This window comes from Electrona antarctica, assembly GCF_951216825.1.
Source record: "Electrona antarctica genome assembly, chromosome: 14".
NCBI lineage: Eukaryota > Metazoa > Chordata > Actinopteri > Myctophiformes > Myctophidae > Electrona > Electrona antarctica.
The window spans coordinates 23,205,299-23,232,314 of record NC_136795.1 but is presented as its reverse complement, the minus strand read 5'-3'; the positions used below and the strand labels follow the sequence as shown (position 1 = coordinate 23,232,314).

General features: G+C 41.4%; 2 protein-coding genes across 3 annotated transcripts; both read left to right on the top strand.

Moving 5' to 3' along the window:
* The first annotated feature begins 4,366 nt into the window (after positions 1-4,366).
* On the top strand, positions 4,367-17,090 carry tsen54 (TSEN54 tRNA splicing endonuclease subunit). Of its 2 annotated transcripts, none has more exons than XM_079519443.1 (13): positions 4,367-4,498; positions 6,186-6,344; positions 7,600-7,663; positions 7,817-7,900; positions 9,324-9,422; positions 9,505-9,557; positions 9,664-9,771; positions 10,185-10,338; positions 10,647-10,895; positions 11,682-11,901; positions 13,268-13,328; positions 13,811-13,924; positions 15,658-17,090. In XM_079519443.1, the coding sequence occupies exons 1-13, from the start codon at positions 4,431-4,433 to the stop codon at positions 15,806-15,808; spliced, it is 1,584 nt and encodes a 527-aa protein (XP_079375569.1). In that variant the 5' UTR covers positions 4,367-4,430; the 3' UTR covers positions 15,809-17,090. The 2 variants fall into 2 exon arrangements, with proteins under 2 accessions (XP_079375569.1, XP_079375568.1); XM_079519442.1 differs by having other exon boundaries at positions 15,655-17,090.
* A 6,116-nt stretch (positions 17,091-23,206) lies between these two features.
* Positions 23,207-25,297, top strand: LOC306936813 (5-hydroxytryptamine receptor 3A-like). The gene is made up of 6 exons (XM_079520437.1): positions 23,207-23,234; positions 23,346-23,518; positions 23,998-24,146; positions 24,349-24,559; positions 24,669-24,825; positions 24,978-25,297. Exons 2-6 carry the CDS (start codon positions 23,368-23,370, stop codon positions 25,003-25,005), a joined length of 696 nt encoding a protein of 231 aa, XP_079376563.1. The 5' UTR covers positions 23,207-23,234; positions 23,346-23,367; the 3' UTR covers positions 25,006-25,297.
* Positions 25,298-27,016: the final 1,719 nt, after the last annotated feature.

Sequence of the window (27,016 nt, the reverse complement as noted above, 5' to 3'; positions counted from 1 at the left end):
AATGAACATGAATGACAGAAGAAAGCAGTACTTTGGCTTTTTTATACATGCTCACAACTTTGAGCTTGTAGATCTGCTATTTTTGGGAAAATGTGAGACTTTTTTGTAAAATGTTCTGATATAATTAATAACACGCCCACAATCGGGTTAGGTTCGGCAGTGATCCAGGAGGTAGAGCGGCCGCTTGAGAAGTGGAAGGTTCCCAGTTCGATCCCGGGCTCCCTCTGCATGTGTTAGGCTACTGTCAAAGTGTCTTTGAGCAAGACACTGAACCCCTAACTGCTCCAGATGAGCAGGTTGGTGCCTTGCATGGTTTCCTCCGCCATCGGTGTGTGAATGGGTTGCACATTATGAAGCGCTTCGGATCAAGGTGCTATTACCATGCCCCATTTTAATGTGGTAAAAATAATTGTCTGGTGGATCATAGTGTGGACAGCATGAGCTACTGTAAATTTAATACTGTAGATTGTCGATTGATGTATGGAAGAAATATACAATTTAGTTAGTATATTAGTAATGAATTAACAACAATATGGTGTTGCAATAGACACCCTTGTTGCTCGGCTGATACCGACAACAAGCCTCTTATTTACTTAACCACTTAAACCCTATATATACAGTACTTAATTGACTGGGGTCCCCAGGCTCTTTACGTAGTCCCCTCCTTTCTCCCCGATACCAAATCTCTTTGGCGATCTACAAGATCACAACACGCCGCAGACGTTATGAGCATTGCAAATAATTAGGCCTATAAGGTGTGAGCATGTTGGGATCTCTTATTTTGTCTATGTTTGTTCTTTATAACCCAGAATAGGGACACTCGGTTAACGCGTCATAAAGGTCTTTTATACACACTGGGATTGTGACGAAAAAAACCGACGTGAAAATGTGTCAAATGTTTCACATCACTACTTGTGGTTGATGTCTCATTCATACAAGCCTTTATTTATGTCTTTCAGAATAAACAGTGTGACACTTTATCGGTGTGGAATATGCACCGTCTGTGTGGATGATGTAGCATGTTGTTAAAAATGATATATTCATGCTAAATGTGTAACCTTTACTTACTTGCATACTTCACTTACGTCACTTACTTTACTTGCAAACTTACTCTCTTACTTACTTACTTACTTACTTACTTACTTAGGCCTACTTGAGTACTGACTTCCTTACTATAATAGTTTATACAATATAGGCCTACTACTACTAGTACTATACTATTAAAACAGGCCCGTAGGCTACATCAGGGATTGATCATTCCTCAATTTGACATACAGTTCTACACTGAAGAGCTGTATTTAAATTACGTTAGTTTTGCTTTCCTTTCCTGGCACCATTTAACATGTGAGCAACGCGGATGCCCTTTCACCACGACCTTGCTGGCAGTCATCCCATCAGCGTATCCATCAGTGTGGTCCTTAGGGCATGTTTTGCAAGTCAACAGTTCGCGTATAAAAGCCACCCCTGGGCTGAGCATGCAAATAGTCACTTATTCAGCCCCAAAAGAAAACTGCGGATTAAGGAATCAGGAATTCTGAAAGGTCCACGCATGCACGCAGCACGCACATGTGTGTATGCATGTGTGGACCTTTCAGAATTCCTGAGTATGTGTGTGTGTGTGTGTGTGTGTGTGTGTGTGTGTGTGTGTGTGTGTGTGTGTGTGTATGGGTCTCACACATACGCAGCCCTGGAACCCTGGAGTTGAGTTAAGCGCCTTGTGAACGCCACGCAGAGACTCCCATACAAAGGTAGCGTGTCACTCACGCACCAGAGAAGGGGAGCGCTGACGTCATCCAGCTCATAAAAAGAGACGTTGAGCCTTAAAATATAACGCGGGGCCATGACACCCCCCTCTCTGCCCAGAGCCACTGGTGGAAGAAGTACTCTGAACTGCGATTCTTTACTCAAGTAAAAATAATAATACCACAATGTAGAAATAATCTGTTACAAGTAAAAGTCATGTGGGCAACCTTTTACTTGAGTAAAAGCACATGTACAAGTATATTGGCATCAAATATACTTTACTTACAGTACAAAACTACTCATTATGCTCAACGGTCCATTTCACAGTCATAATATCTTATTAGTTATGCATTAATGTGGTCATCACTTTAATGTTGCAGCTGGTAAAGGTGGTTTTAAACGACTGCTGGGTAGATTAACCTACAACAATACATCATTATTCATCACTTGATGTATGTTTTGCATTAATAATCTACAACTGCAACAGTAATTATAGTAAGTAAAGCTGTCACTTATACGTGCAATATTTGCCTGTGAGATGTATTGGAGTAGATAATGTATAAAGTACAGTAATTTAATACATGTACTTAGTTGCTATGCTGAAAACCGCCTTCTCCCCTGTAAGCACTATAATATATATTCAAATGATCAGTACATTGAAACTATATAGCCTACAATAGGGTGGACAGCAAATTAACCGTGGCGTCTGTCTACAGAACGTGCTAACTTAAACTAAATGACATTTTAACCTATATGTAAATATGGTGTGTTCATATATCGGGTAAATATCTAGTGTGTTCTTCCTCATGGGTGGCCTGTAGTTTGTCCAGAAGAGGACACACACACACACACACACACACACACACACACACACACACACACACACACACACACACACACACACACACACACACACACACACACACACACACACACACACACACACACACACACACTCACACACACACACACACACACACACACACACACACACACACACACACACACACACACACACGCACACAATGCGTGCACCTCTCAGACACAGCCCCCCTCCCCTCCCCTTCCTGAAAGTCAACCATAAAGCAGGTTTCCAGTAAGCCGGATACCTCTGTGAGTCCTGAACATCTCCATGGACACCACTATACCGGCAGCCTGGTGGCTGTGTGTGTGTGTGTGTGTGTGTGTGTGTGTGTGTGTGTGTGTGTGTGTGTGTGTGTGTGTGTGTGTGTGTGTGTGTGTGTGTGTGTGTGTGTGTGTGTGTGGGTGGGGAGAGGTGGGGGCAGGTTGATAGTGTAGTGGACACTTAACGGAGCATTCACTCATTGTCACCTCTCACAGGTCAGGTGTGTCCTGCATGTTATAATCCTGTGTTTAATCTACCTCTGAGAGTATAGAAATGCAACCAAATGTAATGTAACCCTTATGGGTCCCAATATCTTTGCTAAAAATCTTTGATTAACAAATTGGTAATTTTTCTAAGTGGTGGAAAAAGTAGGCTACTTGAAAATGTTAATTTACAGCGTGGGAAGTGCGCTGTAAAAGTCTGGTACAAGTACAAACGTATTGGCATCAAAATAAAAGTAGGCCTACTAAAAGAAAAAGTAATACCATAATTATTCCTTGTAAAATGCGCATGTATACCTATGCACTCACACGTGGTCAAATAGGCCTATGAAATGATTAGCAGCCGGTATATGCTTTTTTTTCAAAACCTCTGCATGGCACACTGTTGCGTAGACACCACTGATCATGTGTAAAATGCATTAAAACAATCTTTTGAAAATAGCAGATCTACAACTCAAGATCTGCTAAATAGGGCTGAAGTGGTTGCGTAATGTATAGGCTATGTTTTGTAATAATAATCATTATTAGTAACTATAAAGTTACCAAACAATTGTAATAATAAAAGTACAATATTTGTCTCTGAGATGTAGTGGAGTATAAAGTAAGTATATAAAATTTGAAAAAGTGCAAATAAGACGTACAGTAGGCCTACTTGAGCAAATGTACTTACCGGTACTAGTTTTGCAGACATGTGAAACATGATATATAGGAAGCAGAAAGCAGTGGTGGAAGAAGTCCTCAGATTTTCTTTTTAAAGTAAAAGTAGCAATAACACAATGTAGAAATATTCTGTTCTGTATTGAACATTTCACTTGAGTGAAAATACAAGGCATACGTATAGGCCTACTTAAAAGTAGGATACTTATTATAAATGTCCCATTTCATAATGAGTTGTGTCGAGCTTGTAGATCTGCTATTTTCAAATATCTGTATAAAACAAGGCTTAAGTTTAATATGTTTTGTAATAATAAGTAGGCTACAATCTGCTAAATAACTCAGTAAGCTGTCAAATAATTGTAATGGAGTAAAAGGTACAATATTTGCCTCTGAAATGTAGTGAGGTAGAAGTACCGTAGATTTTTAATACTCAAGTAAAGTGTAAAGTAAAAATGTAAAGAGTAAATATAGTTTACAACACTGGAACTCATGTATCACAACAACAATTAGACAACCTACGGTACATAAATTGACACATAATAATTAATTAATAACCTTTCATAACCACGGAGACTACTTGTTTAATCATGCCCTTACTGCAAATCTTGTGCTTTGGCTCCCTCTATTGACCATTTGCTTGCGTTAGGACCCCGAGGAGGAGCCAGCCAGCCACTGTATCAAATATGGCGGACCAAAACAAGACAGCAGCTGAGCATGCAGCTGAAGTTGAGTTTTACAGCGAGATACTGAGGTACAAATGTTGTATCTATTAATTCAACCTGAATAACACGTTATGGGATACCGTGGCCTTCATGGAATTGACCAGTGCTTTATATGAATAGCTTATTTCGCGTAACATTACTGCATTGTTGACAGTACACCCAGTGTGCCACTGCTAACTGTAGAGACAACTTCTACAACACTGAAGCCTCGTGTGTATATGGTGTCGCTTGCCAAAAAGAACAGATTCGCGTTGGTAGCTTGTAGATCTATTCTGATTGATTGGTTGGTTGAATACTGTATTAATCAGATATGTACAGTACGGTGTAGCTCTGGACTGGTCCATAGCGTTAGGGAGGAGACGTCCTTAACGCCATATGGACCAGAGCTTAAAGTACGGTATAGGTGCAGTCCGACATTTAGGCAATAAAGTCCTAGGTACTGGTGAGGCTCTATGGATTATTTATGAATGAATGATTGCTCACTCAGACTGAGAAATTATAAATATATGAGTTGACATGTAAGGTCATGGAACACTCATCTTTGACAATAGTGACAAGCATGCACACTGTCATTTTTATGATATTACATCAAATCTAATCTCTGTTAGCCTGTGTCTTACATGCATTTCATGTATGCCAAATTCACAGTCATTGATCGGTCCTAAATATCACAGACATTCTAAATATGCCAATACTTTCAAGGTTGTTTAAAAATGTATAAAATATGGATACAGTGGTTAAAATGATTGGGATGCTATATTAAATAATTCAACTGGTACCCCCTGGAACCCTTCAAGGACCCCTGGTGGTCCCCGGACCCCATTTTTAAGTGTAAACACAAAAACGCAGAAATTAGATGCTGTCAGCTTTGTCTCTCTCTCTCTCTCTCTCTTTCTCTCTCTCCACACCTAGCCGCAATTTGCAACACTATATATATTTTTTTATTATGTTGAATCTAGAGTTGCAACTTTCATTACTGACCACTGACATCCAAACAGAAAAGTCTGATTGTATTAAACACCGTTTAATCAAAGTGTTCGAGTGTGCAAAGCGCTCATTGGAAATCACTCAACGGTCCTGCGTACCACCTGTTTTGAAGCACATAATACATGAGGCATTATTTGAAAACCGAGCGCTTCCGAACTCCAACACAGAACAGACAGAAAGTAGTAGCTCATTGGATGTCTACAGAGGAATTTTATGAAACAAACACTTTGTTTGCACATGGAGGATAATTCAAGCTTTACGAACAGTTGGCAATGTTGGTGAGTGTAATGTTGTTCAATTAGATAGGACCTTTCTGTTTGGATGTACACTGTTTCGGTGTTGAAAAAATCTAGTGTTGCAACATCTATTCTACAGACACATCATTTGAAGCTGCAATATGTACTTTTTACGTGTACGTTTTACTCAGGATTGTGTATGAGCTTCAGATAGTACTACGTGTCATGTCATCCAGTCCTACGAGGCTGTCACCAGCTGATCTACAAGCTCACACTTGCAACGCGTTGTATCTGCTATTTTCAATAAATCTTGTGAAAAACAAATTGGCACAAACGTATTACCGTATTTTTAGATTGGGTTCCACGGCCAAATACATATTCATTTTGGGGTCCTTGAAATACTCTGGATAAGGGCGTCTGCTAATTGCTTAAATTGTAATTGTAAAAAGTTTAGAGAGCCACTGCTTTATGGTTTTGTGACTGCACTCTGCAGTCCCTCGGAGCTGTTTGCTGCCCGGGCGAGGAGCCATAAGATCCCGGTGCGAGGACAGAAGGACTTCTTCCCAGACGACTCTGAGCAACAGGGACGGCGTTTGAAGCAGAGCTTGGATGAACACTGGAGCCTGGTATCGGAGGAGCGGGTGGAGAGAGAGTAGGGTTGGGATCCTTTTAGGAATGTTAACGATTCCGGTTGCTTAACGCAGGGGTTCTCATTTCTCCAAGTCCAGCTGTGCCTCAGAAGATGTCCCTCATCTTAGAGGGAAAATATTTAAGTAGCGTAATATGACATAAGGTTCTAAAAACGAAAAAGTTATTTGCAGGGCTGACCTGAGCAATTTTTGTCTGGATACTAATTCCAAACATGGAAGTAGTGTTTGGAACTATCAGTCGGTCGCCCAGTCGTTCTCTCGTTCTTGTTGTTATCTCTGAGCACACCTAAACACATTTCAAATCAGCTGTAAGTTGGTGTTGCCATCAAAAGGATAGAATATTTTATATAATGACTATATATTATAGTCATAATACTTATAATAATAATTATATTATATATTATAGACTTATAATGGAAGTCAATTGGAGTGTTGTACGTCTCTCTCTCAATAGCTTTGGATGTGGACTAGAGCCCGACTGATGCCAGATGTTTGGGTCTCTGTCACTCTCTGATTGTTACTGATGTTTTGATTAAAGCTTCTTTATGAGAACATTTAACTTATAGGCAAACAAAGGATTTACGCTTATTAAAGGACCACTTCACCACTTTTCAACTTCTCTTCCTATAATTGGTGCTAACTAATGTTCATGATAAAATACCACCATTTTTTTCTACTCAGTCTGTGTCTCATAGGAAGGCTGTGGGCAGTTCAGAAACCCGTCCACCAGTGACATCATCGATGGTGAATCCAAGCTAATAGAAACGGCAGGCTTCTTTTCCTGAAAAGTTGCAATGCAAAAGTTGAAGCCACCGTTCTCACGCTAATAAAAATCTAAATATATTTTAAAACAAATCTTGTTTAAAAAAAATCTGCCTATTGATGATGTCACTGGTGGACGGGTGTCCGAACTGCCCAAAGCCCTCCTATGAGACACAGACTGAGTAGGAAAAAATTGTGGTGTTTTATCATGAACATTAGTGAGGACCAATTATATGAAGAGATGTTGAAAAGTGGTGAAGTGGTCCTTTAAATTTCACTTTAAATTCAACAACCAAACAAGTAAATATTAAATACACACATTAACTGACTTTTACTTTACTTTACATTAACCACTTAAACCCTATTCACAAATGTGACAAATAGAGGACCTTTTAAATGGTAAAAAGTGACACATTGGCTGCATCGAATAAATGGAATAATGGCTGATATATTGACCAAACTGATATATCGACCGAACTTGTCTCTCTGTTGCAGAGGTAACCTGGCGAAAGCTGTGTGGATTCCTAGTGAGGGAACGGTGGAACTGCAGTCTCCTGCTGTGAGTACATCACCACATGATGATGGCGGATAAGACAGCAAGAAGAGAATACAACCATCGTCCTCTATTACCCATTAATGATACGTTTTGTCAGATACACACTGCAGATAATTCCTGCTCATTTAATGTAACCTTTTGTTTGACCATGCACAGGGAAAGTTTTGGCAGACGATGGGGTTCTCTGCCAATGGGAAACAATATCTGCTCCCTGAGGAGGCTCTGTACCTGATGGAATGTGTGAGTGTCAAATAATACCTGTGTGTGTCAACCAAATTAGAATATAATAAATAAGGCTGTCCACTCAGGCTCATAGTCTATTAATCAGTCAGTTTGTTATCGACCAACACATTGTTGTTTTTTCCCAAACTCTAGATATAACCATAGAGTATAAAGAAGGATAGAGACCGGACTGGAGCGTTAGCCCCGCCGCTATTCATTTCAGTGTAAGTTGCTCAGTGGCGTTTTGAAGCACCCGGAAGACTTCCGGAAGTATAATTATAACTCAATGGCTCGAGCGAGCGGAGGTTTAGCCTAGCCTAGCCCCGGACCTCAATTTCTCACGTGACGTCATGAACGTCAGTCCACTTCCATTAAGTGCTGCAATTCCACATTTCGCCAGTAGGTAGTGGCATCTTCAACGTTGGATAGCCTTACTGGGGGCTTGGATATAACCCTGTAATTCCCCCAGTCTATATAGACCAATATCCATTTGCCATTGTTAAGCCATTATAATGTTCGTTCTCTATTTCACCTGAAAAGCCTGGTCTCGGCTAACTACGGTAATCGATTAGTCGATACCTAGTCAACTAAGGAGCGCTGCATGAGTCCGTGATTATATCCAAGTTCCAACTGAAAACAGGTGCTCTTTGGAGAGGGATGCATCGTGGGGTGTTAACGATTTAAGTTCCTTTGTAGACAGTGACAAAATTAAGTCACTAGAGGGCGTACTATCCTCATGTCTTGGTGGTATATAGTGCCTATAGACGCCTTAAGAGACAATGTCACACTGATAAGAAACAGCATGCTGCCCGCATAAGGGCTGCAGAAGAACACCACCTCTCATAAGATGCAATGGAAAAGTTCTAACTGCACTCTTTCAGATGCTGTTTTTCTCCCAGTGTGGAGGAAGAATGATTAGGATTTTTATTGTGATCTCTCGCCCTTGAAATATATAGTCCTTGGTTTCTGTTGTGTTTGAACAATAATAGCAATTCAAAACAAAACCACACCTCCAGTCGCTGTCATAAGAAAGGGAGGTGCACTCATGATCACGGCAGCAGTGCCTGTTTGTCCACGGCTGCACGCGCACCTGCAGCGCATCAAGTATAATTTATGCTTCGTCCCGCGATGGTGTCGCGCACACAGACCTCTACGCTCACAACAGTCGCATCTGTGATGCGATGTGAGCTTGTATATCAGCTGTTCTCTGTGATATATATATATATATATATCTCTCTCAATACATTACACATACATAGTCAATACATTTGGAGGATGGTTTTCCAACATCAATATGTTACCTTTATGTAAATACGTTTAAATCGAATATCACATTTCTTCCATCGAGGATAGTACTAGAGAACATAGAGAAGGAGTCAGAGTTGTAGTGAAGAGCACTTCTTGGCTATAATGGATGCCTTGTGTGTTGTTGTGCTTTCAGGGAAACCTGCAGGTGTTTTATCAGGACCTTCCTCTATCCATCCAGGAAGGATATGAGAGGTTTCTGTCCTCCAAGACGCTCACACTGCAGCAGTATCAGGTATCAGGGATGAGGGGAGCAGTGCTTCTGTTAACAGCAAAAAATATTTCTCACCTAATCTCACAACTTTTCCATCACCAAGGTGTTTGGCCATTTGAAGAGACTTGGCTACATTGTGAACCGGTTTGATCCCAGGTAATCAATCAATACTTGTGTGTTTTCTTTTTACAACGTCATGCTTGACCTTACAATGGGGGTGTGGAGGATTTGGAGGGGACAATGATTTTGGGACTCTTCACAGTACGGTGTCATCCTCATATGAGAACCAGCTGAACCTGGTGTCTTCTAAAGACCAAGCAAGGAGGCATCAGAAGAGGAAAAGAAGTGACAGCCCCTCCTCTATGCCAAGGTACCGTTGGCACAATGGATTTACGTAGAGCTGATAGTTTGATTTATTTGTTAAAAATGTGGACGCTAGGTGGGCTTGTTGCCTCTTCCTGGCACTTTTCCTTTTTATATTTTGTGTAGAGTTGTTTTTACAATTTGTGCTAAATAAATGAATCAAATCAAATCAAACACATACTGTAGCTGTAGGGTTTGTCCTACTGTATAATGCTTTGTTTTATTAAAACAATGGATGTGAAGTCAAATGCATTGTGACATTATCTGCGAAATCACAGATAATGACCGATATATCAGCCAGATATTGGTGTATTTCTAATATATATTAAATATAATATAATAAATATTGCCTACAGTATGTATACATAGATCTCCTGTAAAAGGGAGGTTTTGCATATGACAAAGTGTGTCCTCTTGCAGCCACACAGAACCTGAGGAGGGATCTGTCTGTGACAGAACAGAGGTGGGTGAACATGACGACACACGTGAGGATATGAAGACCCCAGAGTGTCCTGCAGACCTTCCAACCCATGATACTTCAGAGACCCAGAACGTGCTGCAAAGTGACCCCAGTGTAGGCCTGTTACATTACATAATAGTCAGAGCGCAGTTATTTGAGCTAAACTTTGTCGTTTTGCATAGCCGTCCGAATAGTTTACATTCAGAAGATTCTGAATGAAGATTCAGAAGATTATTTCTTTAAAAAATACCGTAAAAGGCAGATCTACAAGCTCAATAACGTGTGTGGTTTGAGCTGTTAGATCTGTTATTTACTAATTCTTTGATCATTTTGGATAAAATTATTTTTAAAGTAATATTTTTTATTTGTGTTTCATGCTAAAACACAATCAATCTTCAACTGAAATGTCATTATGGTGACAGCCCTGTCCCCGCAACGAGGGTAGGAGTTGGTGGGGGACGTCCATAGAGCCGGGACCACCAGAGCAGTCCCCCAGGGCCGCCTCCTCTGCTCCACGCTGGGACTTCCACTGCATTCCCTTCCCAGACCTGGGCTCCAGGCGGAGCTCCTCCAGGAGGCTGGCCTCCCCGGACCCTTCCCTGCTGCCTGGGGCTCTGGACGTGGGCGACTGTGACGTCGCCCCCTGGCTGCGCAGGCTGAACCTGCGGGAGGTGAGGATGAGTGGGGGACAAAGTGCTCAACCCCAGTACTTGAGTCAAAGTATAGATCATATATTGGTCAAATGATACTCAACTACAAGTGAGAGTTACTTTGTCAGATTTGTTCTTGAGTTAAAGTACTGGAAAATAATGAAGTATTCAAAAGTAACCTTTCCAGTACCTGGCACAAAACAAATGATTTTGGGGGTCCTCGACACGAATAGATTTAGAAGGATTTTTAGAACCGGCCTCAAGTCTTAATCGGTTGGGTCACAGTGGCACAGTCGGTAGTGCTGTCGCCTCACAGCTAGAAGGTCCTGGGTTCGATTCCCTCCTCCGCGTCATCGGTGCCCATACCCGAGGCGGCGTTGGCAAAATGGCCTTTCTGTGTGGAGTTTGCATGTTCTCCCCATGTCCCCTAGGGTAGGTACGCTCACAAAAACATGCAGTAATCCTGGTCTCTAAACTACCTCCCCTGGCCAGCCGGGGCGCCTGATGGAGGGGAAAGGAACTGGTCGGAATAACGTGATCCTTCCACGCGCTACGTCTGGCCGGGGAAACTCTCCCCTGTCAGGTGAAAAGAAGCAGCTTGGACTCCTCATGCATAGAAGGAAGCATGAGGTCAGTCCGCTGCCCCCCCCCCAGGTTGGCAGAGGAAGTATAGCGCCCAAGATTACATTAGATAATTGACACTGGGTGAAAAAATTAGTTACAAAATCGCGGGATAATAAGTCTTAATGGGTTAACCCACGAGTACTGTACTTAAATAACTGTACTTAACGTGCATGTCCCCCACAGGTGAGGATGTCTGCGGGGGAGCGCAGGAGGGAGGAGGACAGGCACAGGTACAGGTGGGACGTCAACGAGGACAGAGAGGTGAGACGCTGCAGCAACTGGACAGAGTACCACCAGCTGCAGGAGGGGAGGAGGAGACGCCGTCGCCACAGCAACAGGCCCCCCCACCTATGGGAGGGGTCTGTCGTTCCCTTACACGACCCCAACCATTACACCCCGACTGGTACGATCACACACTGACACACTGACAAATGACAGATTTTTTGGAATGTTTTGGGTATGATGTGATTGTGAACAAACGTATCACCCATGTTTTAATGTTCTGGGTGTGATGTGATTGTGAACAAACGTATCACCCATGTTTTAATGTTTTGGGTGTGATGTGATTGTGAACAAACGTATCACCCATGTTTTAATGTTCTGGGTGTGATGTGATTGTGAACAAACGTATCACCCATGTTTTAATGTTTTGGGTGTGATGTGATTGTGAACAAACGTATCACCCATGTTTTAATGTTCTGGGTGTGATGTGATTGTGAACAAACGTATCACCCATGTTTTAATGTTTTGGGTGTGATGTGATTGTGAACAAACGTATCACCCATGTTTTAATGTTCTGGGTGTGATGTGATTGTGAACAAACGTATCACCCATGTTTTAATGTTTTGGGTGTGATGTGATTGTGAACAAACGTATCACCCATGTTTTAATGTTCTGGGTGTGATGTGATTGTGAACAAACGTATCACCCATGTTTTAATGTTCTGGGTGTGATGTGATTGTGAACAAACGTATCACCCATGTTTTAATGTTTTGGGTGTGATCTGATTGTGAACAAACGTATCACCCATGTTTTAATGTTTTGGGTGTGATGTGATTGTGAACAAATGTATCACCCATGTTTTAATGTTTTGGGTGTGATCTGATTGTGAACAAACGTATCACCCATGTTTTAATGTTCTGGGTGTGATGTGATTGTGAACAAACGTATCGCCCATGTTTTAATGTTTTGGGTGTGATGTGATTGTGAACAAACGTATCACCCATGTTTTAATGTTCTGGGTGTGATGTGATTGTGAACAAACGTATCACCCATGTTTTAATGTTCTGGGTGTGATGTGATTGTGAACAAACGTATCACCCATGTTTTACCTAGTTTTTTCCTATTACGAGAGTACGTCAGCAGTCAGCACTCTCCAGGCACCAGGGATGGTGTTTTGCTGGTCTGAAATTGTTGATTCAACTAGTTAAATGTGTGTGTCTGTGACGGGTGGCAGGGTGCTTTGTGACTTAAACCATTTAGTTTTTACCCTTTCAAGACGGGAACCCATTTTGGGGTTCGTGTTGCTATGTACAGTATATAGGAGCATCATTTTTTTGTAATCTTTCTTTCAGAAAACTTCTGAATTTAGAATTGCCCTCAGTTCTAAATGGGTTAATATAATGTGAACATGCCAAAGCAATGTCATTGTCAGTACAAATCACCCACTCGTCACACTATGCCTAATATGTCTGATATCAATCTTTTTCATATGGTTTTGCTTGTAAGATATGAGTAAGAGAGTGACATTTCTTTGTCTCTTTTCTCAGCTGAGCTGCTTGAAAAAATCAGCATAGTCAAATCATCAAACTTGCTGGACGGAGCATCCAGGTAATGTTTTTTAACTTTAACTTTGGATTTCAGATGTCACAATGCATTTCACCATTGTATTGTAAAACAAAGCATTATTGAACCATTGAAACCATACAGCTACAGTATGCATTTGATTCATTTATTTAGCACAAATTGTAAAAACAGCAATACAAAAAACAGTACATAAAATATAAAAAGGAAACATGCCCGGAGGAGGAAAGAAGCCCAAAGGGCTTATACGAGGCCTCTACCTGTATAACACAACAAAAACATTAATAGAACATGATTTGCAAACAACAATAATAAAATTGGCTGGCACGCATGGTTATATTGGATTACAATTGACATGATTGCAGATGCAGTATAAAAATCTTCAATTTAGTTGAAAAACATATTACAGATTATGCCAATGACAAGATGTGTATTTTACCACAGTTACGTAATACATAATAACACAGTATTGAGGGAATATGGTGACCTTGTGCTTTGTGTGTGTTCAGTTTGACAGGCGACAAGGAGTGGAGGATAAGCTTCGGTGTTTACCAACCCGACACGGTGGCCGACTTCAAAAAGAGCAACCCGGGGAAACCCTATTCCCACCTGTGTGTCTGCAGGTAAGCAAGTCACCACCACTAACACGGGCTGTTTGCTCATGATTGATTGATTGATTATTGTATTAACAGTTTGCAGAATTACAGTACATTTCAAGCACAAACTCAACACAAAGGCTGTTAACTGTGAGTGGACGACCCAATTAAGCATTACACTTGTTTACAACAGGGTCCACCATGTTCAATTCATCAAAACATTTAGAGACGTACAAATAGACACTTCTATATAGACAAAGAACAGAACAGGAATTCATCATAGACCAGCTTACCGGAAACAACTGACACTAGTTAAACTAAATAACCACGGCCTTGGATTTAAGCATACGCTGCTTTCGTCCTGCTTTCAAGTCCTGTTCAATTCACACAGTGTACATTTATTTAAAATGTATTAAATTGATTTATGTCCAAATAACGCCTTATAAAGGACAAAGAAACTCTTAAATTTGCATTCAGCGTTCATACAAATTCCACAGTCATTGAGCCAGGGAGTATCGTCACTTTTCAAGTAATAAACGTTATTTATAGGGGAACAAATCCCATAGATTTGTTTAAATTACACACTGGTATCGGATCAATACTCGGTACTGATGGCATCAATATCAGGAAGGAAAACATGATATCAATGCATTTCTATTCTGGAATGAATCTGGTGTAATCACATGTCTAGTCTGGTTAATTCTGGTGTAGTCAATGCTCAGATGCAGCTGTCATTGTTTGAACCCTATAGCATCCCTATTCTGTGGGTTCAAAATAGCCAATCTACAAGCTCAGAAAGTGACACGTTGTGAACAAACAAGTCTATGAACCTATATATGAAACCTGTGAAAACCTTTATTCTGCAATACAATTTTATACAATATACAGTGTATATATAGTGTGTGTGTGTGTGTGTGTGTGAGGTGGTACTTTGCTTTGCACCATCTCTGCCGGAAAAAAAAGCATTGACTACTACAAATACAAATTGGCCGCTACAATAACCTTAATAATATAGAAAATACATCATAAATAAATACTGAAACCAGATATAATCATTAAAGAAAGTTTATGCATGCACTATATGTACTATGTAAACTCTAAATTTCCATTTTACAGCCATTCAGTTGCAAAACATATATATTGTTTTATTTATTTTTTATAATTTGGGGACCCCCCCAGGTTGAAAACCCCTGCACTACAGTATAATATAGCATCATGCATCTTTTGTCATGTTTGAATACATATTTGAAGGTTTTCAGAAAACCTAGATCAGGATTTAGAAGGCGTTTTCGGCCTCAGTCCTAAATGGGTTTGCCGTCACGTGCATGCACACATGCATGCACACATGCATGCGCACACATGCACATGTGCATGCATGCACACATGCATGTGCATGCATGTGCACATACCGGCTCAGCTCAGTGCTAGACATCTGTTCTGGGTGTAAATGAGTGAACGTAGCTACAGTCTATCAGTAATTATAAATGCATACTATTACATAGTAGATCAACTTTGAATGTATACATTCATACATGTCACCAATTAAAGAATGACTAAATTAATTCAGACTACTATTTAATGTCTGTCTGTCTGTCTGTCTGTCTGTCTGTCTGTCTGTCTGTCTGTCTGTCTGTCTGTCTGTCTGTCTGTCTGTCTGTCTGTCTGTGTCTCTCTCTCTTTCTCTCTGTCTCTGTCTCTGTCTCTCTCTCTCTCTCTCTCTCTCTCTCTCTCTCTCTCTCTCTCTCTCTTTCTCGTAGCAGCTTCCAGGGTCCAGTCCCTGACCTGCAGACTGTCAAACTGCTGTCCTTCCAGAGCAGGGACGTTCCTGTCACCTTTGCTGTGGTGGACCATGGTGACATCTCCTTCTACACCTTCAAAGACTTCCATCTGCCTACTGACGTGTTCCCCTGAGGACAACAATACAACAATCCTCTTCCATCTGCCTACTGACGTGTTCCCCTGAGGACAACAATACAACAATCCTCCATCTGCCTACTGACATGTTCCCCTGAGGACAACAATACAACAATCCTCCATCTGCCTACTGACGTGTTTCCCTGAGGACAAGAATACAACAATCCTCCATCTGCCTACTGACGTGTTCCCCTGAGGACAAGAATACAACAATCCTCCATCTGCCTACTGACGTGTTCCCCTGAGGACAACAATACAACAATCCTCCATCTGCCTACTGACGTGTTCCCCTGAGGACAACAATACAACAATCCTCCATCTGCCTACTGACGTGTTCCCCTGATGACAACAATACAACACTCCTCTGTGATGTTCTACTGACGTGTTCCCCTGAGGACAACAATCTGCCTACTGACGTGTTCCCCTGAGGACAACAATCTGCCTACTGACGTGTTCCCCTGAGGACAACAATACAACAATATGACTCTGTGTATACTGTACATACTGCATCTGAAATAACAGCTCCTTATTCAGGATATACTGTATATTTATATACGTGCCTTTAACTACTTTAGCCATATTCAAAAACATTCAAAAAAGAAAAGAAAAGTAGCTGATCTGCAAGTGATCTAGATCGGCTATATTTGAAAATCTGTGAAACGTTTTTGAAAAGTGGTTAATATCCTGCTTTCTAAATTCCCCATTTGTATCTACAGTATCTGCCCACAAATGTATAGATTTTCTAGTGAATCAGGGTTGTTAGTACATTGGTACTACATTGGTAGTATTCTGAACATTGTCAGAACTTTCCAGCCAGGTACATTTATTCCACAGTTGTTCTGAAATGTTGATGTTCATGTAATTATGACTCTCTTGTTAAAAGTGCCAGAGCTCTCAGGATCATGATGTAAGATTGCAGTTTATACTCACACTCATCGCAGCTGACAGGCCTCCTAAACATTAGCCGTGATCGATCATATACAAAGAATCTGTGGAAACGATCCACAACCAGAACCATTGAACATATTATGTTACTGTGGTCCTTGGGATGGTATCAGGAGTTTTTTTTTGTTATGTCTCTGTTCAGAAACTACTATGTAGGAACTGAACTACTCTGAAGTATTGAGCACGGAGTCTCTTCAGTGTTTTTGATGGTTGGACTTTTGTTGAGAATATTGAGTTTTTTTTCTTTTTACAATTATTGTCCACAAAGCTACAATCGAATCCTTAAGTTCTATGCCAGTTGTCTTCCTCTCTTAAAATAAAACTGTAGTAGGTAGGTATCTATAGTTTATATGATGTACATTACTACTACACGTAGTAGTCTAAATCAACTAGTGATAGACATGTTTATGACATGGTGTGGAAGCGACCTACAGTACCTGTGAAGAACAGAGTTTGTATGACCTTAATGTACAACCTATACTACGGACACTAAATATGACCTATGAGGCTATGACTTTGGTAATTATGGATTATTGACAATTGTGAAAGTAGTCGAACCTCTCTGGGTTGACAGGAAGCTGCTGTTCATCTCCGTATCTCACACTGGTCAGATCATCAGACAGGATGAGTTGTCGACGGGCAGTGTTTCAGATGTTTTAACACCCATAGAGTTGCAGAAGCACAGTTGAACTTTTCTCTGCTGGCTCCACCTTCGGCTGCAGTCACTTCTCTCCATAGACCAGGTTTCTCAAAGTGGGTGTCGCAGAATACTTTGATAATATTTGGAATTCATCAATGTCTCTTCAGTTTAACCACTAAGGGGTGCCCACACTTTTATTGACTTGAAAGCTACTTTTAAAATGACCAGCTGCTCAACAAGATCTACCCACCAAAACCAATACTGAAAATAGTTTAAAAAAGTACCTGAGGGGGCTTTGGAATAGTGGCACTGGCGTTACATAATGCTACTGACGTTTGTGCGAAACACAGTATTGGCTAGTGGGTTTGAGCTGACAGGCCCTTTTTATATCAATCAAGTGAAGTCAAGTGGCAGAGGCCAAATATATTTTCTTTCATTTTTACATTATAAATTTATTTAGGGGCATGTCATGTGGTCTACCTGTGTGATCTATAGATCGTGATCCCTTTTGGGCACCTCTGACGTAGACCCTCTATACTTAGTAAAACGGACTGAGTTAAAACTGCACTTGTTTTTCAGCCTACAGTACACCAAGTCTCTTCACCACAAATAGCTGATCTAGAAGCTCACAATGCGTCACAACACAAGCCAAAAAATAAACAAATAAACCAAAAAAAAGAAACTAATAATGCTTAAATTAAACAGAAATGGGTACAACAACTCTAAATTGAAATGGAAAACCTTTTGACATGACAACCGCATTTGGTGAAAGCATTCTGAGAAGACCATAAGAATAGTACGTTTATGACAAAAAGACAGAAGCCTATACCAGTAAGACCTAAGGGCGAGGTCACGTGCACGCATCCACATGGGGAAGGATCAACATAATGGCATGTCAGAACAGGTTCTTCTGGCATACAGTATATCCATATAGGGAGAGCTAAGAACAGAATAGCAGTCCAACTAGTGTATTGTCGGTACTGTAATGTTCCAGGTTAGATGTCATTGTGGTGTCAGAGCACACATACAGTAGCCCAGCAAACAACACATTCAATCACCCGGATTAATGACCTTTTCAGTAATGCACTTGAAGCAGAAGCGAAGATTGATTGGATCATGTGGCTGATACCTTTATTTACCCATAGCCAGCTGGCGGATTTCCCAGGTAAATCATTATTTCACTGCTGTGCAGATGTTTCAATAGCATTCATGACTTAGACAATATGCATTGCTATTGTACAAACACTGTCATGTTATTACGACATCTATGTTTTTGAATATAATCACTCCTTATCTTCCTATAAAACAAGTGGCCAGCCCTCTGCACAGGCACACTGCAATGCTGTTTCCACGGGCAGTAGCTTTCCTAGTCCTGATGGGTGAGTTATTATGTTAGTTGGTTATTATTAAATAACATAAGGAGTTATTTTATTGAAGTTAGTTTTGGTGTTACCCTGCTGCTGTCATTTCATGGTTCATCTGGGTCAGTCTGTCATCAGAATATGACTTTCTATTGAGTGCTATATGAGGTCACTGACTGTTTTAGTCAGGGAATATTTGCACATGATATGGAAAATCTGGCAACACATTCCTTACCAAGAAATGTCCACCATTTCAAAAAAGAGTTTTCTAACACTTTTCAAAAGGTTGAAATTCAAACCTTTGCCTAGCGGAAACCGCTGAAAGTTGCCGTACCCGCAAATGTTTCATTCTTCCATAATTATAAGTAGCTTGTGAATTAATTGCAACTATTTGTTTTGCACCAAAGCTATACTTATTGGTGGAATGATGGATCTGCAGCCTCTTCCCTGACCATTCGCAAATGTCTTTTTTCTGGAGCTTTTTAACACTAAAAGGGTAGAAGAGAACAGCCAAGGATGCCTTGGGTTCCAGTCTCCCCATAGGATCCTACTCTAATCAACCTCCATAAGTGGCTGTGTACCTGCTGCTATCTGTCTAAATATTTTTATTTTTTTCCCCCTGGAGCTGGTTATTTTGGAGAGGGGAGAGAGGAACAACGCTGGACTATCCGGGCCTTAATGATGAGTCAATTGAGAGCCGGGGATCCCTGGGAATGTTACTGGTCTTAGAAAAAATCACACCCGTGTGAAGTGAGTGGTGCAACTCCGTGTGGGGGTCCCCAGGGGGAAAGCGGGAGTTCCAGGCCCACAGGAACGTGGCCAGGGTGCCGGCCCGGTTCCGGCGAGCCGCACTGCGTCCGAAACGGTCGAGAAATGACAGTTAACATGCGGAGGTCCCTGGGGGGGTCCTTGGGGGTCCTCGGAACATCCAGACCACCAGGAACGTGCCCAGGGGGCTGGCCCGGTTCCAGCAGGCCACCCTGTGTCCGAAACGGTCGAGAAATGACAGAGTTACCGTGTGGGGGTCCCAGTGGGGTCCCTGGAACATCCAGACCCCCAGGAATGTGACCAGGGGGCTGGCCCGTTTCCGGCGAGCCGCCCCATGTCCGAAGCGGTCGAGAAATTACATTGTTACCGTGTGGGGGTCCCCGGGGGTCTCTTGGGGGTCCCTGGAACATCCAGACCCCCAGGAATGCGCCCAGGGGGCCGGGCCGGGCCCATGACCGTTTCCGGCAAGCCGCGCCGCATCTGAAACGGTTGAGAAATGGTGAAAACCAACCAAGCTATTTTCATGCTTGGACAGACAGACCCAGGGACAGACAGACCCAGGGACACACATAGCTGTGTAATGGAGTGGTTGCACCACTCAAAAATATCAAACAACCAGACACCTGGTGACATATGGATATCTCTGCCTGTCTGACATACAGATATGGAGGTCTTCGAACTGTCACGACCAAAGGGAACAGAATCGCCCAACAATGCCCACCTATGAGCAGTAGCACTCATCGGCACTCTTTTTTATTCTATTTTCTTATGCGTCAGGAATATGGTGAAGACATTCTTTTGATAATGAATTTGTTCCTGGATTTGAACAGTATTTGTCAGTCAATTCATCAATATTGATGCCTTAGGCCGAATCTGGGAACGCCTTCTAGGGCCTGACCTAAGGTTTCTAAAAACCTTCAAATTCTGATTAATTATTTTTTAAATAGTTATGTTGCTACATGTATAGCAATAGCTGATGAGACGCAGAGAGCGCGCCGGCATCAAGGGTAGAACAACGTATACGTTGCATCAGGCATCAATGGGTTATAACAATATTGTTTAATAGTATTTAACAGTATTTGTCAGTCAATTCATCAATATCTGCTCTGTAATTGTGATTGTTGTTCCTTGTCCATAGCAGGTGTTTCTTATAGTCATGGTGTGGATTGTTCATACTTTGGTCTGCTGGATTACTTGAACCTGACAAGCAAAAGCGATGTGCACGCAAATGTTCGACCTGTGAAAAACTGGACAACACCCACCCTTGTTGGGGTGGATGTTATGATATCTGGTATCCTGGAGGCGGTAAGGGCCCATTTAACTGCGTGAAGATGTCATGCCACTTTAATGTAAAATGTTACTTTCCATGTGTCTGCTAAAATAACCGACTCTGTGCAGGATGCCATGTCTCAAACCCTCACCTGCCATTCCTGGATCATGATGGTGAGAATTGTTATAGGAGACATTAATGCAGCAGGTGTGATGCATGGTATTAAGAAGATTAATTATAAAGTGATTACACTAGTTGTCACTGTCATTGCTAGTCAAGTAAAGTCATACATTTAACATATTTTATATGACAGATGTAGACTCAATGTGTTTAATAATAGAAACCAGAATAGGCAAAGATTAACTAAAACAAAACATACTGTATACAGTAGGCGGTAGTATGGTTTGCCATCTCTTCTGTTTTTATATAGATGTTGCTATTGCTGCTACATTCATTCTTAATTCTTGATTCTTATTTTTTTATTAGCTTTATTATGTTTAAGTTTCATAGTATTGTTTTTGCGGATCTCACATGGCTGCTTGTATTTGGCTGCTTGTATGAGTAGTAAGTAGTAACAAATAAACCATCATTCTATAGATTATTGAATTACTGTTTAGATCATTCCTGTTGCTTTGTTACAAAATTCTCACATAATAATGCACATTATCTTCATGAAGCTTTATTTGGAGAGCTTTTTTAAATACATCTGCATGGGGACTAAAATAATCCTTTCTGTACACAGGGCTGGACAAATGAAATTTTGTCCTGGGATCCAAATGAATTTTGTGGAATAGATGATCTTTACGTTCCAAGAAAAATGCTGTGGTTCCCCGATATAGCTATCATTGACGAGTATGTAAAAGGTCTGCTCTTTACTGCAATTAAACTCCCATATGTTCATTGTTTATTGTCACAGCAGGGTCATTTGCAATGACAGTCTGCTTACAAAAGATTTATATTTGCCAAATGTGATGTCTGTCATGGCCTGACGCCTCTGTGTAATCGCACACGCACACGCACACGCGCACACACACACACACACACACACACACACACACACACACACACACACACACACACACACACACACACACACACACACACACACACACACACACACACACTCACTCACACAGTAGTACGTACTATACAATATATGGCCAGATCAAGCCTTTGCGTGCATATGCAGTGTGCAGACATAAACAAATGCATTTTTAAAGGACCATACCAGTGGTCACACATCACATGTTTAGTCCACATAAGAGTTACATTGTCACGTGACCCAGCATGGCATGGTGTGATCGTCACTATTCAAGTTGCACCTTACAATGAGAAACCTTGTAGCTTTAACAGCTGTAACAGACAATTTACATCACAACCATAATTTATCTGCTGGCATTTGTCTGAGACACCATGATGTAATGGTGATTTATCTCAGCAAGGCAAATGGCTTCTTGGTTAGAGTGGGTGACAATGTTATCACACGTAAAGATGAAATTACCTACCTAGGTTCCATCCTGGAGGCTAATCTTTCCGGTGATAAAATGGCCACCAACGTAATCAAAAAAGTCAACCATAGAACAAGATTCCTCTACAGGATCTCCTCACTGGTCAACAAAAACACCTTGAAGACCTTAACAGGAGCCCTTGTACAGGGTTTCTTTGACTAGGCATGCACCTCCTGGTACCACAGCACCTCAAAGGCCCTTAAAACCAGGCTCCAGACTTCCCAAAACAAACTGGTCAGGCTCCTACTTGATCTAGCCCCCCGAACCCACCTCACCCCTGCCCACTTCGACAGGCTGGAATGGCTTAGGGTCGACGACAGAGTACAGCATCTTGCAATGGGTCTGGTCCACAAGATTCGATACACCACCAAGATACCCATGTACCTGTCTAGATACTTCCTTAATGTTAACGAAGTCCACACCCACAACACCAGAGGGAGTGCAACGAACCATGTACAACCCAGATTCGGCACAAACAAGGGACTAAATTCTTTTCGCTCCTATGCCACCAAAATGTGGAACGCCCTACCAACTGTCATTAAGACATGCGAATCCCTTGACTCCTTCAAAACCGCTCTCAAAGGGCACCTACGGATGGCTGCAATTCGAAACTGGCCCCCGTAAAATCTGAACCCCCCCTTTTTTCCCCTCACTGTATATATTTCTTTTCCCTTTTTACCTCCTTTTTGATGAATTCCTGTTCTGTCTATAGAAGTGTCTATTTGTATGTCTCTAAATGTTTTGATGATTTGAACATGGTGGACCCTATTGGAAACAAGTGTAATGCTTAATTGGGTCGTCCACTCACAGTTAACAGCCTTTGTATTGAGTTTGTGCTTGAAATGTACTGTAATTCTGCAAACTGTTAATAAATTCTTCAATCAATCAATCAATGGTACCTTGAATGTCTCATTGTGATTATTTATACATGGTAATTTAATCATTGCTCTGCAGGAGGCTAGCCTGCATATATCTATAGCCTGCATGACATGACAAGTATGTGTATATAATTCACTTAAAGTCTTTCCTCTGCTCCTATCAGTGTACCTGATAGTGGGTCCACTATGAATGGTCCGTACGCCAGGGTGCTTCCCAGTGGTGAGATACGAGCGTCTCAATTTCGCAGACTGACCACCATGTGTGATATGGATCTGATGAACTTCCCCTTTGATACTCAAACATGTAGCATCACCTTCATATCCATTATCCACACAGGTAAGTCATGCTAACGCTCATTTCTCGAGGCAGACTAGCTCACTCAATTTTAAAATGCAGTGCTGAACATGTAGGCTACAGAAAGCGGATGTACTGCCTCTCCCCACTTCTGTTTCACCTTTTTCGTCTGCGAAATAAAGTAGCTTATTATCAGTATCAGGCAGCTTAAAGAACAGGGGTGTCTATCCAAGTATTTTCAATGCACTTCTAGACCCCTGTGACGGTGAGATGGATTGCTGAGGAGTTCAGAGTGCAACACCTACAGTACCATCAGCTCCCAATATAAATATATCTTTGTAAGCATTAATGATAGCTTCCTGTGTGCAACTTCTGCACGGTGGAGTTACAGACTGTGTGTGTGTGTGTGTGTGTGTGTGTGTGTGCATGCATGCTTGTTCTCTCATTATGTTCTCATTTCTGATCAATACTTAATTATTTATGCCATTGTTTACTGATCAAAATTACTTTCATCTTCTCAGACCGAGGCATAATGTTGGATCGATTCTTGAATGGCTCTGAACTTACCCAGATTTCTACACAAAACATGATTACGCATGGAGAATGGGATCTCAAAAAGATCACCATTAATAACTCTACTCAAGGTTGCCATTCAAGACTTACTTATGAGGTATTAAAAATACTATTAAATACTATATATATATATATATATATATATATATATATATATATATATATATATATGTGTGTGTGTGTGTGTGTGTGTGTGTGTGTGTGTGTGTGTGTGTGTGTGTGTGTGTGTGTGTGTGCGTGTGTGACAAACCATTTCATTATTATCTTCTTAACTCATCTCTCTGGTCCTACAAATCCAGATCACCATAGCTAGGAGACCGATGCTGTATGCAATGAACTTCATACTGCCTCTCCTCTACTTCCTGGTTCTGGACGTGGCGTCCTTCTTCATCAGCGAGGCCAGAGGAGAAAAACTGGGCTTCAAAGTCACCCTCCTGCTGTCCATCTCTGTCTTACTGCTGATTCTCCAAGGCATGCTGCCCTCCACCACTGAAAGGTTACCTCATATAGGTGAGGGGATCAGGGGAACCTCTCAAAGTTGGGTCTACAGTGGATAATAAAGCCATGGTCCTGTGTTCCTCTCATAATCAATGACGGTGTCACTCTGGTCTTATTGTAGCTCTGTACTGCCTTGTCATCTTCACATTGATGACCATGAGTCAGTGTCCTGGAGACCATGATGGTAAGCTTCCTGATAGACATGGATGGTTACGTCAGTCAGGATGCTCTGAACTCCACCAACGAGGAAACTCTGGAAGAAACTGTCCTCCACAAAGGTATGTCTCACACTGTAAAAAATATCTCGCCTCACATTGTTCCATGAAGTGAAAAAAAAAGGATTCAAACTATAGACAGAATGTGCTATGAAAGAGTTTTGTATCATCTGTTCAGAATCAAGAGGGGTTTAGTTTATGTCATATCCTTTCAGAACCTGTTGGAGATGGTATGAACGGTGAGGACAGAACAGTGAGTGAGAAGTTCAACTTGGAGCAGCTGAGTGATGCTGTGCTGCTGAAACTGATCCTAGAGGAGGTGAAAGGGGCTCGTCAGGACTGCTTCTGTGCTGCTAGAACAGGACAAGACAAGAAGAAGTGTGGATACTACACTACACTGGCCAGATACATAGATATTGTGTTCTTGGTCATGTACATTATTACCATTGTAGCATTTCTGATGTACATGTACAATGTGTGGGCCAAAGTTGCAGTGAGATATATTTTGTTCAAATAAGTGTTAAATATACTCGGACCCCTACCCCTATTATTTCTTATTTACATAAATTACCTGGCTGCTGTATCCTCATCCTTCACCCCAATGTGAAGCTGATGATACAAATTCGATTTTTAACTCACAAGAATTGTGCATCTCTCATTAAGGAAGCTAATTCTGCTATGCTATCTCAGATAGCCAATCTACAATGTATGTATGTATGTATGTATGTATGTATGTATGTATGTATGTATGTATGTATGTATGTATGTATGTATGTATGTATGTATGTATGTATGTATGTGTGTATGTATGTATGTATGTATGTATGTATGTATGTATGTATTTGGTTAAAATGGGTAAGGTTTTAAAAAAGGCAAAAGCATGCTCTGTTGCACTGGCCTAAAAGTGGGTCCTCTAAAACTGCTTCAACTTCTGAGAATGTGTTTGGTTCATTAGCCACCAGATGGCATACCTTATAAGTATGTATGTATGTCTGTCTGTATGTCTGTATGTATTTAAAAGGGGGGCTTTTTTGTAAAATCCCAGCCTACAATACCTTAATATATTTAAAATCCAAAGTAAGGTTACCAGTGAAGGGCAACCTGCCTATTAATAAAACATGCACGAATATCCTAGACTCCATCGCACCATACAAAGTTAAATTCCCCAAAACAACTGGCCTGCACTGGCTCAACGACCATACCAGGGCAATCAAAAAGCAGTGCAGGAGAGCAGAACGGAGGTGGAAAAAAGACAAGTTAACTTCTTCCTTAACCTACCTAAAAGATCTCATGTCTAACTATGAATCAGCTGTGAAAGATGCCAGAAACCAATATTTCTCAAAGCTCATTGCTTCACAATCACATAACCCTAGAATACTGTTCCAGACAATTGAGTCCGCAATGGGCCCTCCTCCAAGTCAGCCCTTAGAAGCCTCCCCAGAAATGGTCAACAACTTTGTCTCCCACTTCGTGGAAAAAATAGAGGGCATCAGGCTGAAAATCTCCTCTGCACCCACAGTCTCCTCGGATTGCCCCCTATTAACAACCAAATTCCCCCAGTTTCAACAGATCTCCATGACAATCCTAGAAGATATAGTCTCTCACATGAGCGCCACCTCCTGCCCACTCGACACCATTCCCACCAGATTCCTCAAAGAGATTCTCCATACGGTTGGTCCAGACATATTATCCATCATGAACTGCTCTCTGTCCACTGGCTCTTTCCCAGCAAGTTTCAAGAAGGCCTTGGTCCAACCACTACTGAAGAAACCCTCCCTTGATCCCCTGGTCCTGAATAATTATAGACCAATTTCTAAACTCCCATTTTTATCTAAATTGTTGGAGAAGATCATGTCCATTCAATTGCTTGATTTTATGACTTTTAACAGTACGTTTGAGGTTTTCCAGTCTGGTTTCCGAGCACTCCACAGCACAGAGACAGCGCTTTTAAAGGTCACCAATGATTTACTGCTCACTGCGGACTCCGGTAACTGCTCTGTGTTAATTCTTCTTGATCTTAGCTCTGCGTTTGACACTGTTGATCACTCCATTTTAATTGACCGCCTAGAAACCTGGGTTGGCATTGAGAGCGTAGCCCTGAATTTATTCCGCTCCTATCTAACGGACAGATCATTCTCTGTGGTGATCGGAGAAGCCTCTTCCTCTCCAGTCCCCCTCACCTGTGGTGTACCACAGGGATCGATACTTGGCCCCCTCCTTTTTTCTATTTACATGCTCCCCCTTGGCAATATAA

Coding starts and splice junctions, on each gene's coding strand:
- tsen54 (XM_079519442.1), top strand. CDS start 4,431: ATGGCGGACCAAAACAAGACAGCAGCTGAGCATGCAGCTGAAGTTGAG. Junction 7,664..7,816: donor TGGAACTGCAGTCTCCTGCT/GTGAGTACATCA, acceptor GACCATGCACAG/GGAAAGTTTTGGCAGACGAT. Junction 9,558..9,663: donor GTGAACCGGTTTGATCCCAG/GTAATCAATCAA, acceptor GACTCTTCACAG/TACGGTGTCATCCTCATATG.
- LOC306936813 (XM_079520437.1), top strand. CDS start 23,368: ATGAATGGTCCGTACGCCAGGGTGCTTCCCAGTGGTGAGATACGAGCG. Junction 23,519..23,997: donor CATATCCATTATCCACACAG/GTAAGTCATGCT, acceptor TCATCTTCTCAG/ACCGAGGCATAATGTTGGAT. Junction 24,826..24,977: donor AGAAACTGTCCTCCACAAAG/GTATGTCTCACA, acceptor ATATCCTTTCAG/AACCTGTTGGAGATGGTATG.